Genomic DNA, 16072 nt, shown 5'->3' on the forward strand with positions numbered 1-16072 from the left:
AAATGAAGATAAAAGAAAGGAGTAAGAAAAACAGGAATTAAAGAGTATAACAGTGGGTTTAATTATATTGTGAATAAAGTTTAAATTCTGTTACTTTTTAAAATGAGAATTAAACTGGATAAGAGGAAAGGAATAGATAGAGATCACTGGTGAAAAGGAAGGAAAAAAAGCAATTGTTGAGGAAGGATTTGAAGGAAGGGAATAAAAAAAATAGTTGGTAGATTGTGGCCAATGAAATTTCATTAAAAAAAAATTCTTAAATGGTATTTTGCATGATCCGTTAAGCTTTCATTTTAAAAGTCTTATTTTACTATTGTCAAACTGAATTTTTTAAATATGTGAAGTATGTCATATGGGAAACAGGAATTATACAGCACTCTAATTTCTGCATGGAGAACACTTTCACTGAGTTTTTTAAAAAAATGAAAAATAAGGACTTTTGTTACTGATCTATCACTATTTTCATTACTGTGCATTAACTTCTTCCTTGTTGCTTAAAATACTGTATAACAGGCAAAATGCACATCTCCAGTACTTTCCAGTATACTGTTCCTAGAATACTAATACAACACAAACATATGCTGGTGCAGTGCAAGTGCTAGATTAGAGTAAAGGACTAGCTGTTCGGAATATTCAAATAGTGCTACAACATTGATTATAAAATAAACAAAATCTAAATACCTCCACTTCAGAGAGTTTTCTGACCACCTCAATTTTCTCCTGAAGGACCCGCCTCAGGGACTCTTTGGCTGTTGTCTCATAGTTGTGTTTGTCTTCCTGTAATGCTACAAGTTCCTTTCGTATACTATCTTCTGTTTGATTCTGTCAGTAGAAGTTTAACATAGTGGATCTATATCTCAAAACAACACTCTATTGTAGGTTAACATTTTGTTGAACATGCAGTATTTCTCTCTATTAAGCTACCATTAAAGATCTACTTTGCCAAGAAGAATAGAGTAACAATTTTGACAAACGTAACAAAATCTTAAGGGCAACAAAATGTTCAGTGGCTATTTGTCCAGCGGGGTATAAACTGCTATGAGACAGGCATTTGCTAGAATGTTTAGGGCAGCAGACTCTAGAAACAGATTTGATTACTAAAGTAACAAAAATTAAAACAAAAACTACTCATTTCTGTCAGTGCACTACCAGCCATTTCCTGTCTACTCCTCGAAACCCAAGGCAATGTGGGCAATCTTAAAGGAGCCAGGACCCTTTTCTCCCTGCCAGCCAGCCAAAATCCCACCACACTGAAGCTTCAGGGAGCCTATTTGAAAGTTTGTGCTCCATCTGCACTGGAAGTTTGCTTGACAACAACTTTCTAATTTTGAAAAATTTCAAGAGGACACTGCCATTCAACATTCCTAAATACTATATAATTAATCTGAAGTGAACTACCTACTTTTGAACAGGCTTGTAATTGGTTTCCCATGACTTCTAACCTTGATAGTAGTCTGTCTTCATCTATTAAAGCCTGTTGGAAAATATAATAAATTTAAATTAACAGAATAAAACAAGATGTTTATACTGTTTTTGCATTTCGTAAGAAAATTCTAGACATTAAATATCTGAAAAAGGTAAATATCACTTCCTTTAGAGACATTCACTTCGGAAGCAATTAGTAGTGCTGGTTAGTTCTAAGATAAATGTACGTGTGAACTTAGTCGATTAGGAGTAATGTCTCCTTCTCATTTAAGGGAGAGAACCAACCTTCAACTTTTACTCTTATTTATTATAATAATTGAAAATTACAGTTTACAGCCCACTGTATATTAAGTTCTTAGGCCTATACATTAAGAGAAATCTTGCAAATACCTGCCAACTAGTATCTGAAGCCTCCTGTGTGACAGCAAGCAGTCGCTGAAGGGTAGCCAACTTCTGTTCCAACATTTGTTCCCGATGTAAGGCCTCCTACGATGAAAATATAAATACAAGCAGGTCAGTTCAAACTAACTATTGGGAAAAACAGAAGCAATGCAATGTATAACCAAATACTGTTAAACTGAAAAAAAGGGGGTGAAAAGATTGGCAGATTTTAACTCATATGTTCAATCATTTTAAGTGACAGCAATGCACTAGCAAATTAAAATTCATTTTTGTTTATACATATTCCTGTACTTGTTTAAGTGAAAAGATGTTACACTACAAGCTTAGATTCTTAAAGCCATCCTTTTCATACCAGTTTCAGATACACTACAGGACAGGTACATTTGGTGCAAGAACACTTTGACAAAGTCTCAATAGCAACTTATTGCTGGGTTCTATATTTGTAAAGGCTGGGGATAAAGCCCTATTCAAAGTGATTTTGTGAGATTATGCTGGAAATAAAGGACTAGAACTTCATTTTACCTTTCAAAAGTTAGATTTTACAGAAAGTTACAACTATTTTCTAAAGTACATGCGTTAGGAAAAAGTTACGTTATATTAATCAATAACATGGATCAGCTTCTACTCTATCCTGTACATATTAGAAGAGTAATGACATCATGACACTTCGCTTCTTACAACTACAGATGAATAGAGAGAGAAACTCAATTTTTATACTGTGTAGAAGCTAGTTTAATGGTAAACAAAAAATTAACTTAGTGGTGACATCAGGAGAAGACTGTTTATGTTCACATGAACTTGCTGTAAATTTGTTTGGAGAAGTGGACTACAAAAAAAGAACAGTTTTTCAAGACTTTCGGTGTACCTTATGGACTAATTTTTATAAAACTGTTTTAAGATAAAAATATTCTTAAATGTAATTAGATACAATGAAAAAATTCTGATATATTCGCTGCTCCCCATCAAAGAATAGGCCAACAAATACAGATTTTTAAAAGGCAAAACTTTTATTACTTCTACTTGCGAGCTACTATTAACTTAGCAGTAGGTAATATTTAAACAAACACATAATAAACTGTATAATTACATCTGACAAAAATAGGAGTGTAATAATACATACATTGATGTGCATACAATGTGTGAAGAATAGCAATACATATAATGAAGTCAAGAGCAAGTTTTTCAGAGGACTAGGTAGTATTTTAAATATGAAGTATCATATAGAAGATTCTAACTATCTTTTCTGTTAAATTACATGAAAATGCCAAATTAAAAAAAAAGGTAGGCTATGTTTTTTCTTTCTGCAGATGGAAGGATCATTTTGAGTTCACTACGGGCTTGCCTATATGGAAAGTTACTATGCTGCGAACCTGGGCTGAATCTATAGAACACCAGCTTGCCATGTGGACACTGCTACAATCCAGTAAAAGTTCTTGAGTACAGCTTAGCATACTGCTATTTCAGAACATAGTACGCTAAGCCACAGTCCCAGACTGGGACTTTCACTTCAGCTTTTATTTAAAAGTAAGTATCTAGCATTAGCTTTTCTTTAAAATATCAACTGAATATAAACTACTGTAGCGTTGTCTTTGTGAGCCTGAAACAATAGCTCTGAGGTACGACCTGCCCCACTCATCTCTGGATGCTAACTGAAGCATGATAACAGCTTAAATGTCAACATTAACTATTTTACTGCTGAGCACTTTATAGCAGGAACAGTCAGTGGTGTGCTATCCATTGCTGTTCAATGCAATGATTGTTATTGGACTATGGCAATGGGATGGCTGATTGCTGGATGAAAAATTAGGAAGTAAAGCTCTCCTCATCCCTGCAAATCCCAAATCAATCCTGCACCTGCCCACATGGTGCAAGGAAAGAGAAGCAGCATTTAATGTCATCACTAGCGACAAAACCTTCAACCACTTCCTAGGAAGCCCAAACCCCCAGACTCCTTCCCACACTTTTACAGGTACCAAATGCCCCAATTTTTCATTATCCCTTTTATTAAAACTTCCTGTTCATATCTATTTGTCCTTCTCTAAAAGCCAAAATAACCTCTACAGTGAAGTTAGTACTATATCAACATTTAAAAAAAAAAACAGTGGGAGAACTAAAATATCAAAACGAGGGAAGGGCAGCATAAGTATTTTAATATTAAAATAAATGCAATACCATAGTGATAATTAATTTTCATAATACACAACCTCAATTTTTTACATTTAACACCTGCCTCAGAATTTTCAGCTTTCCTACAGAACTTAACACTAGAGAACTGTAGAAATCTTATCACATAATTTAGATCCAGCTTGTTATTGTGTATACTATACGGACCCTTATTTTTAACACTTACTCATGGATTCTGCACCATTGCGCAATGCAGAATTTTGCAGAAATTTATGTTGTGCATGCAGAATTTCCCTCTCCCCACTGACAGAAATGGGCTGCAGAGCTACTGGCCATCACTAGGGGCTGCTGGACCCAGCAGAGCCCAGCTTGCATGTAGAAGACACTGCCGGGGGATGGGGAGTAGAAGCTGGAGGGTTCCTGGCAGCTGCAGTTCCCAGCATGCCCTGAAGGAAGGAAGCAGCATGCAGGAAACTCCATACAATCCCAGGACCCAGCATCAATCTGTTTCTCCCTCTGGATTCCTGGGCTCTAGGGGGGAGAGGATGCAAGCCTCTGGGCCAGGGGAAGCCCCCATGACTGGGCTCTGGGGGGGGACAGGGAGCGATCGCGTCTGGGCCAGGGGGCCCTGCAGCTGGGCTCTTTGGGGGAGGTGGAGGGCAGAGAAGCAGGAACTGGGCTATCATAGAGGTTTCTTTAACTTTACTCCTGGGGAATTTTTGTGGCGTCTGTATTATTACAGACATATTTGCTGACAGGTATTTTGAAATAAATTACCAAAATAATTGAAACTGGTATGATTATATAATGTTATTTTGACAAATAGAATTTGCAGAATTTTAAAATATTGTATGCAGAATTTTTATTTTTTTGGTTCAGAATTCCCCAGGAGTAAACACTCTAAGAACACTTATACACTGAAATGTACAATCAAGATCATCTCTAAAAGGCAATACACATTTTAAAATATATCTTTAGTGTGTTTTAACCTTTTATTAAACGCTACCTTTAAGGGACAAATTTTCGTCAGTCCTCTGAATTAATTTACAACCATATATACCATGTATAACCAAACATTGATTCAATTATATGTATAAAGTGGGCACAGTTTTTTAAATGTACACAATAATATGCATGCACAAAGGACCAGCTAAATGTCCAATTGGTCATTTCTACACACAATTACCATAACTCCACACAAACTGTCCATGCACATTTTCATATGAACAATTTTAAAATCTGGACTTATTATATAATGCTACACTCTTCTACTGAACAATATTATAATGAACTTTCTAGCCTAGGTTACTGTTGCTTTATTCAAAGGAAATTAACACAGAGCGTTATGAACATTAACGGAGGTATACAATATGTTGCCAGATTGAAACTTTGATAACCTGTTCTGTCCTTCATTAATTCACAAAGGATTTCTTAAATTATAGTATCATAAATATTTGTATAATTTGCATAGGTAAAATGAAAGTCTGCTTTCAGGAGTAAAATGGGAAGTACAGCATTGTGCTTTTACCATCTAATTAGATTATAAGCTCTTTGGGGGCAGGCATTGTTTTTGTTATGGGGACATACAATGCCTTGAAGAATGGGTTTCCAGTCTCTGGGACCTCTAGGCACTATCATCATATAAATATAGCTTCCATTATTACCTGGGCAATCCTCCTACCGTACCTATTAGAACTGGTTTCCTTAAATGAACATTATGCCATCTTGAATGTGCATTTCACTATCAAATAGAGGGCTCAATCAGGGAACAGGGCCCCACCGTGATAGGCCCTGTACATACACAACAAAAAAGTAAGTTCCTGCTTCAAAGAGATTACAGTCTAAACAAGATTCAAAATTACCACCTGTAAACTAAAAACAGAAATGGCAGAAATGTAATTGAAGGTAGAGAGAATTGTCAGTAGGGATGATTTACACGTTATTTTCAAATAAACATTTATTTCTACAATCCCTCTTGAAAAAGGGTTATTTGGATACTATGAGCCCTCTATTTTGTGGCCCATCCATAAGTCCCTCAGTAAAGGTGGCTATCAGTTTCAGAGTGAATAAGTTCACCTGTATATTCCCAGTCATGTCACATCCTACTCAGTAAAGTAAATATAGGTGTTAAGCAATTGAGTGCCATAGCATTCAGTGCCGTATTAAAATCTAGTTACATGTAGGAAGGCAGAAGGGGGAAAGCAGTGTAAATTATATTAACTGAGCACCAGAAAAGTATTGGTTTTATAAATGGTTACCAAAATAGAAAATAAATAAATTATGTAACAGAGTCAAAAAGCCTGAGCAGGCTGTCACACCAGAGTAAACAAGGAATAACTGCTGAAATCAGTTACATCTATGTGAAACCAGTATACGTGAGAACAAAGTCAGGCCTTGTGTGTCTTGAATAAACAAGTTTACAGTAGGTACCTTGCCCAATTCTAGTACAAAGTTAGCTACTCCATTAATTAAGTTTAAGTGAAAAACTAGTTTCTAAACAAATAGTTTTTAAAGTTCTCCTTCAAGCCACTAGATGGTGCAGTTTACCCTTCTCTATTCAGAGAGGCTTGGAGGCACATTTATCAGATCTTGAAGAGTACCAGAAACTTGGAGGTTACATTTGGCAAGAAGAAAGTTCTAGTCTCAGATTCTCAAAGCATGCTATCTGCAAGAAAATTTATATAAATATCAGCGTGTACACATTTATAGTACACACAGATCATGCTCAATATAATCAATAAATGAAATAATTACCAATATCTGCAATTCAACTACCTTTCTGAGAAAGTTAATTCCCATAAGCAGGGTTATTTCCCAGGAAAGAAATCTAAATCACAAGATTTTCAGAGATTAAAGACTTATTCTGTAAAAATCTTTACATAACCTGATGGATGATCTTATAGGTGAGTTAGCAGTATTTTATCTGATGATCGTAAGTCTTGCACACATGCTCAGAGTCTAACTAATAACCATATGCGGGGTCGGGAAGGAATTTCCCCCAGGTCAGATTTGCAGAGAGACCTTGCAGGTTTGAACTAGTGCAATGTTGGATTCTCTATAACTTGAAGTCTTTAAATCATGATTTGAGGACTTCAGTAACTCAAGCCAGAGGTTAGGGATCTATTACATGAGTGGATGGGTGAAGCCTAAAACAGACTATGTAAAGATTTACAAATAAGATTGTCTATTGCACTGCTAGCCAGGTGATATCAGTCCAAATTATAGGTCAAATTATAGGTCAAAGTCACTTCTGCTTACTCCTGGCACTTTCCCATCAAATCAGTTCGACACGGAGAAATCCACATTCCCTTCTAATAGAGGAATGCAACAAAGCACATATTTGCCTTTTATCTCAGAGTAGCTTTATGATTACCAGAACTATTTGGCACTAACAGCAAGAAGGTAGCAAGATGCTTTTGCATGCCTTAGAGGAACTTTGTGAAGCATTTCTAAAAATACACAGTTCCACAAATCCAACTATCATTATCAACCTCACAGATCGTGATTCACAGTTCAGAACATAAATGCTACTTCCTAGTTCCAGAATCAAAAGGAAATATGCCATGCATGCAAGCTAATCCATCATCCCTTTCCCTTCATCTTTTCCCAAATGCTAAAATTTTCTTTAACATACCTCTTCCTCTCACTGGAATTATAATTTTTCCTACAACCAACCAATCTACATAACCTACATTTATACTATATTTTGTAGAAAGGGGAACGAAAATAAAGATAAAAATCTATTTAAAAGAAAAAATGGTGCTTAAGTGATAAGATAAAAATTATTTCTTTAAAAATCCAGAGTGATATGTTAACGCATTTTAGTAATTCCCATTCATATTCTCCATACTCATACTACTAAAAAGCTTTACAGACAGCCCTTTAATATTTTTCGAGTATTAAAATGATTCCAAAGCAGAATTATAAATACAAGGTGGTGGAACGTATTCTCAATTCTAAGCAAAGTGAGGGAGTACCAGATTTATGTTTATACAGATACATATAGCATATGAAACCACTGTCAAGTCTGCAGGGATGTGCATATATAGAATTCTATACTTATGCAAGCCAAATAAAAATATTAATAAAAGAAATACCATACAAGGGCAATTACCATATATTTTATGCTGTTTTCAACAGAAAAGGCAGCTAATTCTTAACTGTTAGTGTTTATAAACTGAATCATACTTTGAACATACACAGGTGTTCACATACATATGAAAGATTTACATTCTGAACAAAAATTAACTACTTGGTTGTGTTATTTGCATAAACTACCAAATTAATGAGTAAAAAAGGAATGTCTTCATAGAAAAACAATTTTACCTGTAGATACTGAGAAAGCTGAAACAGTTCCTGAGAGTACATACTGGGAGTGTTAGCAGCAACCTATGAAATAAGAAAATATTATCAAAATCATGTCGAGTATTCTACATCAAACTCAGACAATTCAAAGTATCTGTAATTTAAGGAAGATCACTGCCTACCAGTTCTTTTTCCTCTTAGCACCTTTACTATTCTACCATTACTGTATGTATTACAATACGTTACCTACAAGCCCCAAACAGGACTGAGGCTCGACTGTGCTACACTCTGTACAAACAAACAGATTGAAAAAAATCACTGCCCTGAAGAGTTTACGATCTAAATTAAAAAAACACACACAAAGGCTTGGAAGGCAACAGATGCCCAGAAGTGAAATCACTTGCACGAGATCATACAGCAGGTCATGGGCAGTGCTGGATATGAAACCCAGCTCTCCTAACTCCTAGTCCAGTTAGACCATGCTACCTTCCTATAATATATTCTATTCTAAACAAAGCATCAGTCTGCACAAGTTTCTTCCACCACACACAAAAAGTGAAATCCACATATCTGCAGTACGATTTTTGAAAAGTTCTATCTAAATAGTGGCTGACTGCTCTTAATATCATCTGATGTCCCTCCAGCATGGCTGAACGGTCATGGAAATAAATCAGCAATGGACTGATTCAAATGAAAAGGTAAAACCAATTCAGTCAAAAATTTTGGGTGAGGCCTCATTACTACCTATCTTTTGCAACATGCCAAGGACCACAAAATTTTCTCTAATGCTTTGTTTGACAATGACTCTTGCATAAGGAGGCTTTAGAGTCTGGCTTGGGCCAACTTAGAGAAAGACCTACAAAACAGCAGAAAGTCATTCTCCTAATCATGCTATACTCTCTCCAGACCCACCAAGAGCAGAAAACTCATGGGAACAAGAAATGCAACTTTGCTTCAATACCTGACCTGCCATAAGATTCGGAACTGGTGGAGAGCTCTCAACTAAGTTGAGGGTTTTGTTTTGTTGGGAAATATCTAAGAAATACTTAAAACAGGAATAATAATAGTAATTAAAAAAACACTGCCAGACACAGACAAAAGTGAAAAGGAACAGGTTCATAAAGACAGTTTGTCAGGCAGAGGAATAGACATCAGGTTATTTATAGCCTTGGCTCAGGGCAGGTAGAGGCTTGAGATATACATGTGCATCCCCCAAACTATCAACAAACTCATTATAATAATAGTCAACAAATGATGTTGTTGTCGTCACTTCACTGTTCCTAATCTAATTATCTCTTATCCACTGAGTAAAGGGCTCCATAATATTTTTTTGGGGGGATATGGAATATCACTCAAATTTACAATTGTAGATGTCAAAGTAGTTGAGGCGGGATATAACATTCAGTCTTCCTTAAAACTCACATTGTCTCACACTCCAAACCATAGAACAGATGTGGGCAAACTACGGCCCGTGGGCCACATCCTGCCCAGCCCCTGAGCTCCTGGCTGGGGAGCCTAGTCTCCAGACTGGGGAGCGTGGGGAGCGCAGCTGGCTCTGGCTGGGTGTCGCGGCTGCGAGCTCCTGCTGCTGGTAAGGGGGCGGGACTCGGGAGGTCCTGGGAGGCTGTCAGAGAGGAGGGGGCGGTTGGGGGATGGGGAATAGGGAGGGTTGGGAGTGGGAGTCCCGGGGGGCCTGTCAGGGGGCAGGGATGTGGATAGGGATCGGGAGGGCAGCCAGGGGACGGGGGGGTTGGATAAGGGGTGGGATCCCGGGGGGCAGATAGGTGTGGTGGGTCCCGGGACGGGGTGGTCAGGGGATGAGGAACAGAGGGTGGTTGGATAGGGGATGGAAGTCCAGGGGAGGGAGGCAGTCAGGGGGCAGGGGTGTGGATGGGTTGGGAGTTCTGAGGGGCGCAGTCAGGGGGCAGGAAGTGGGAGTGGGTGGTGGCCAGGCTGTTTGGGGAGGCACAGCCTTCCCTACCCTCCATACAGTTGCGCAACCCCGATGTGGCCCTCAGGCCAAAAAGTTTGCCCACCCCTGCCATAGAACATACTGCAGCAAAAGCCATCTGCCATGTCACTCATTTTGCTCATGTCACTCCCCTTTTTCAATCTCTCATTGCCTCTGTCCTATTGCATCAACGTCCTTCTTGTTACAACCTTTGATGCTCTATAATTCTGCCCATCTTGATTTACCCAAGCATGTCATGCTTCGTGTTATTTTGCCAACGTTTCCACACCTGACCACTAGTGGAAAAAGTAGAGTATTCCCATACCATAAAAACTCAGCCTGCCATGCATATCCTTGTGATACTGAAGGAATGACTAATGTTTATTTTTTTTAAAACAGTAAAAATATTAAACCATGTAAAGTAATCCAATGCAAGTCACACCCACAAGTAGTTAGGTTTTTCTCATTCTTTCAACTTTTTAATTAAAGACAGAGTACGAATGACTTACCTTGTCAACAGGACTTGGTAATGGAGCATGGATGACACTGAAAAACGAATTAAAACAAAAACAAAAAAAAACCTTATAATTTGTTCAGTAACAGAATTATGCAAGTAAACACCAAGTATGGAACAGCAGTTCAAAAAATCCACAAAACTATCAGTAATCCTGTAAATGTTTAACTTAATTAAGACATTCTTCATTTTTAAGTTCATTCTTAGAGAACAGTCACCGAGGTTAAAAATACTGTTTTTACATCTTATGCTCAGTACCATTTTGTGAAATTGTACTTTGAAGTAGATTTTTCAAATTTAGTTTTCAGTTCTAATCTAAAAATTAAACAAACCAATGAGCCACTTTCTAAAACCTTGATCACTATTTTTATATCATAAAGTTAAATAACATTTTATAAGTTTTTGAAAACAAATAAGATTTGTTAAGGTTCAAATGCAACTTACATGTGGAAATGAGCTACATGCACTTACAGGCACTAGATACATCACCCTCATATACATCTTTATTGATGAAGAAAGAAAAGTTTAACGAACTAATCTTGTCCAAGGAAATAGCTATTTTTGTACAATTTCACATTTGAACAACAAAAGCAATTTGCATAACTGCCTAATTTTAACAGTAGCCTGGTTGGTCCCAAGATATTAGGGACACAAGGTGGGTGAGGTAATATCTTTTATAGGATCTGCTTATGTTGGTGAAAGAGACAAGCTTTTCAGTTTACGCAGAGCTCTTCTTCAGGTCTGGGAAAGGTACTCAGTGTCACTGCTAATACAAGGTGAAAGGGATTGTTTAGCATAAGTAATTAACACATTTCAAGGGACCATTCAAGGTGAAGTGGCCTGGTAACACCACTCCAGACATAAGAAAGAAAGGAAGTGGGGGACAGCAGCTGGGTGGAGGTAGTTGTTAATGGGTTACAGATTGTTGCAATAAGCCATAAATCCAGTTTCTCTATTCAATCCATGATTATTAGTGTCTAGTAAAGTTATGAATTTCAGCTCCTATCCTTAAAAAAAATAAAAATAAAAAAAAAAAAATCTTTCTTGAGCCCTCCCCTTCTGGCCTTCAAACAACTCACCCATATTCTCAAAGCTCATCATCAGAAGCAAGCTCCAACAGACCAGGACACACCTACTCAAAGCAGCACCAGACTCTGCCAGAACAACAGATGCAACTGACAGACATATCAACACCCCCACAATACACCTTTCAAGATCCCTGGGTCCTATACATGCCTATCACAACATGTGGTCTACCTCACCCAGTGCACTAAATGCCCCAATAGCAACTATGTGGGTGAAACAAGACAATCACTATGCTCTTGAATGAATTCACACAGGAAAACGATAAGACAAACACACCACATCACCTATGGGTGAACACTTTTCACAAAGCAATCATTCTATATCTGACTTATCAGTCTTCATCCTCAAAGGAAACCTACACAACACTTTCAAAAGACGAGCCTGGGAGCTTAATTCCATAACTTTGCTAGAAATTAATAATCATGGACTGACTAGAGACACTGGATTTATGGTTTATTACAACGATCTGTAACCGACTAACAAACCCCTCCCAGTTCCCCCCCGCCCCTTCCTTTCCTCCCTAAGACTGGAGGGGTGAAAACAGGCCACTTCACTTTGAATGGTCCCTTGAAATGTGTTAGCTATTTATGCTAACCAATCTGTTCTACCTCTTATTTAGCAGGGACACTTTGAGGGTAAGTTTATATTTAAAATGCTGCATCAGCACCAATGCAATTGCACCGCCCTGCAGCACTTTAATGAAGACACTGTAAGCTGACAGGAGAGGAAGTAGCTATATCGGCTACACAGTGCTGTCTACACGGGGGGTTGGGGGGAAGGGGTTAGTACAGTATAACTATGTCACTCAGGGGTGTGGGTTTTTCACACCCGAGTGGCGTAGTTATAGTGATGCAAGCCTGTAGCATAGACCAGACCTCAGGCTTGGTCTAGAGTACAGACTCATGTCGGTATAACTACGTCACTCAGGGATGTGCAAAGCCCACACCCCTGAGTGATGCAGTTACAACAACCGAACTCCTGGTGTAGACAGCATGCTGTCGGCTTCTCCTCTTAACATAGCTACCGCCTCTCTGGGAGGTAGGGTACCCACGCTGACGGGAGAAGCTCTCTCATAAGCATAGATAATGTCTACACTAAGCACTACAATGGCACATCTGTGTCGCTGCAGCACTATATCCATTATATATCAAGCCCTTAGTTTCCCAGACCTGAAGAAGAGCTCTCTGTAAACTCAAAAGCTAGTCTCTCTTACCAACACAACAAGTTGGTCCAAAGGAGATATTACCTCACCCACCTGGTCTCTCTAATTTTAACCAGAAATGACAGTTTAGACTCACATATTCTGATACTGAGGTTGAGATTTAGAAACCAAAATTACACTAAAAAATAATTCCCCTTACTAAGTAATGCTGACTTAATTGGATCACTTCAGAATAGCATGTTAAACCAAGTTTCAAAAAAGTACATTGTTTTCATACATTAGAAAACAATGATTTAAAAGGATGAAATTCAATTTGATGTTTAATTCACAGTACAGTAGTAAATATCCAAGTACCATATAAAATGATTTAATATGAAAGTTCAAGAAACTATGTTTTATGAAATACAATAGTGATGTTGCATGACGATTAAATTTGGATCATGTATTTTTACTTAATACTAAAAAGTTCGCCAAAACAGAAATTTTAAAGCATGTCTTTTGTGCATGAAAGGAATATTTTATTTCATCACCTAATCAAATTAAAAATAAAACATGGCATCTGAAAAACAATTATAGAAGCAATTACAAGCAGAGCTGGTTGGAAATTTCCCAACAAAACAATTTCTTCGTCAAATGTTAATTCACTATAGTGAAATATTTTGCTGAATTACAGATTTGACAAAGAAAATTGCCGAAACACAGGCACATTTCCTATTGGAAATCACCACAGATCTGCAACTTGCCACGAAATTTCAGTAAATTGCAACGAAAACAAAATGTGTGAATTCTGAAATCCATTTATTTTGTTTTAAAATATTTTTCATTTATTTGTTATGGGTCTTCATACAGCTTCTATCAGTGCTATATTCAGGGTATTTGGTTAATATTACAAAAGGTGATATTTCCTAATTATGGGGAGCCAAGCCCCATGAGTCCTGTCACCACAACTTTACAAGACAGCAACAGGAAAACTTTGTCAGAAGACTCATAGACTTTAAGGTCAGAAGGGACCATTATGATCATCTAGTCTGACCTCCCGCATGATGCAGGCCACAAAAGCTGACCCAACCCCTTTCCCGTGACTCTGTTGTTGAAGTCCCCAGAGTCAAGGGAAAGGGGTCGGGTCAGCTTTTGTGGCCTGCATCATGTGGGAGGTCAGACTAGATGCAGGCCACAAAAGCTGACCCAACCCCTTTCCCTTGACTCTGTGGGAAAGCAGCACCAGACCCTGCCAGAACAATAGATGCAACTGACAGACATATCAACACCCCCACAATACACCTTTCAAGATCCCTGGGTCCCAGAACTGTGAGCTCCTGTGTTAGCGCTCTGCCTTAGCAAGAGTGAGAGCTTTGCTGCTGCTAAGCTGTGTGTCAGAGCTCCCTGACACACCAGTCTGTCTACCTTGCCAGCAAACTCTTCAAGACTTTACCAGTCTAAACTTGGCCTTGCAGGTAACAGTCAGTGAATCCCAGTTCCCCAGCTCCCCAGAGCCTGCAGTGTCTATTCCCTCTCCCAGAAATTATGCTGGCAGCCTCCAAAGAGAGAGCATGCATCAGCGCATTGGATTGGTGAAGATTCACATTTCACTTTAATGCACAATACTGTGATAAGTTCTGTAATAAAACAAGAATAAGTTTATTAACAAAGTATCAGGGGGTAGCCGTGTTAGTCTGTATCTACAAAATGCATCTTCGGATGCATCTGAAGAAGTGAGGTTTTTACCCACGAAAACTTATGCCCAAATAAATCTGTTAGTCTTTAAGGTGCCACCAGACTCCTTGTTGTTTTTATTAACAAAGACAGATTGAAGTGATATTGAGTAAAAGAAAGAGAGAGGTATACTTACAAACAAAACAAAACAAAATAGGGACATGCATTCTAGTAACTAGAATGTAATCTTATTAAGTTACAATCTTTGCCTGAGCAATTTTCTTACTTACCAGCATATCCAGCCCTCCAGGCCAGGGTACCCAATGTTCACAGAATCAAAGGGTGTTGGTTCCCTTTGTTCCTGGAGTCATGGATAACTAAAATGCCTCTTTTCTCCCCTTACATTACCCAAAGTTCACTGTCTGTCTCAAGAGCCAGGAAGGATTCCTGGAGTGCAGACTCTGTCCCTGCCATCTGTGCATTAAGCTGCTGCTTGTTCACTTTGTTTATTGTATATGTAAATGTACTTTCATTGTCCTCTTCCAGTAATCAAGTCGGTAAGACAGGTAAAACAACATTCCTTTGTCTTGGGCAGCCTGGGTTTATACACTCCCAAACAGGGCTGGCTCTAGCGTTTTTGCCACCCCAAGCACACACACACAAAAAGCCGCGATCGCGATCGGCAGCAGGTCCTCCGCTCAGAGAGGGAGTGACGGCCCCACCGCCGAATTGCCGCTGAACGGCTGGACGTGCTGCCCCCCCTTCATTGGCAGCCCCAGGCACCTGCTTGCTACGCTGGTGCCTGGAGCCAGCCCTGCTCCCAAACACATTTTAAAAATATATTTCCAGCACATACATACACACAATTTTGTACACAATCTGTACATACATCATGCCACAATTTTCAGGACCAGTGTGATATAAGTTCACTTATATAACACCTTTTAGGTACATATTATGACAACACTGTGCTGGGGCAATGAGTGTGTCAGGCCTGATGTGAGTTACAGTATGGTAGGCTCTCTGCCAGTTGGCCCCTAGAGTCACAGCCACACTTTTGGTTTTTGTTAATCACTTACAAACCTGCATGTGTATTTTATGTTCAGTACGTGCCTAGCACATTTGTTTTATCTACACTTGATTGATGAACTTTTGATTGTTTATTCTCCAAGAAGCACACGAGTACACAAACTGTCGGTTAGGTAAGAATAACCTAGTGTACTGACCTGAGAAATACTGTCCAAGGTAAAAGACTTTGAAAGAAATTAGTGCTAAAATTAGTAAGCGAATGCTCACTGCACTCAAAAGTTATCCTAATTAAATTCCATCATAATATTGGACATAACACTTACCAAACTGGCAAATCTAGCTTGCTAGATTTCAGTTTTAAAATCTAAATAGCACCTCAACAAATTCATAAAAATGACTCCCATTCACACTTAGATGCATA

The 16072-nt window shown here is 38.4% G+C and overlaps 1 protein-coding gene across 25 annotated transcripts in view; it reads right to left on the reverse strand.

The window, feature by feature from the left end:
* Positions 1 to 16072, reverse strand: part of SLMAP (sarcolemma associated protein) — a 157169-nt gene that overhangs the window by 56138 nt on the left and 84959 nt on the right. For all 25 annotated transcript variants that reach the window (XM_034777668.1, XM_034777691.1, XM_034777681.1 and 22 more), the window contains exons 5-9: positions 10717 to 10753; positions 8278 to 8340; positions 1816 to 1911; positions 1403 to 1474; positions 682 to 822 (exon numbers count right to left, since the gene is read on the reverse strand). In XM_034777668.1, the coding sequence (XP_034633559.1) occupies positions 682 to 822; positions 1403 to 1474; positions 1816 to 1911; positions 8278 to 8340; positions 10717 to 10753 (409 nt within the window). The remainder of the gene's footprint in view (positions 1 to 681; positions 823 to 1402; positions 1475 to 1815; positions 1912 to 8277; positions 8341 to 10716; positions 10754 to 16072) is intronic.

The sequence above is a fragment of the Trachemys scripta genome, chromosome 7, assembly GCF_013100865.1.
Source record: "Trachemys scripta elegans isolate TJP31775 chromosome 7, CAS_Tse_1.0, whole genome shotgun sequence".
In the NCBI taxonomy this organism is placed as follows: Eukaryota; Metazoa; Chordata; order Testudines; family Emydidae; genus Trachemys; species Trachemys scripta.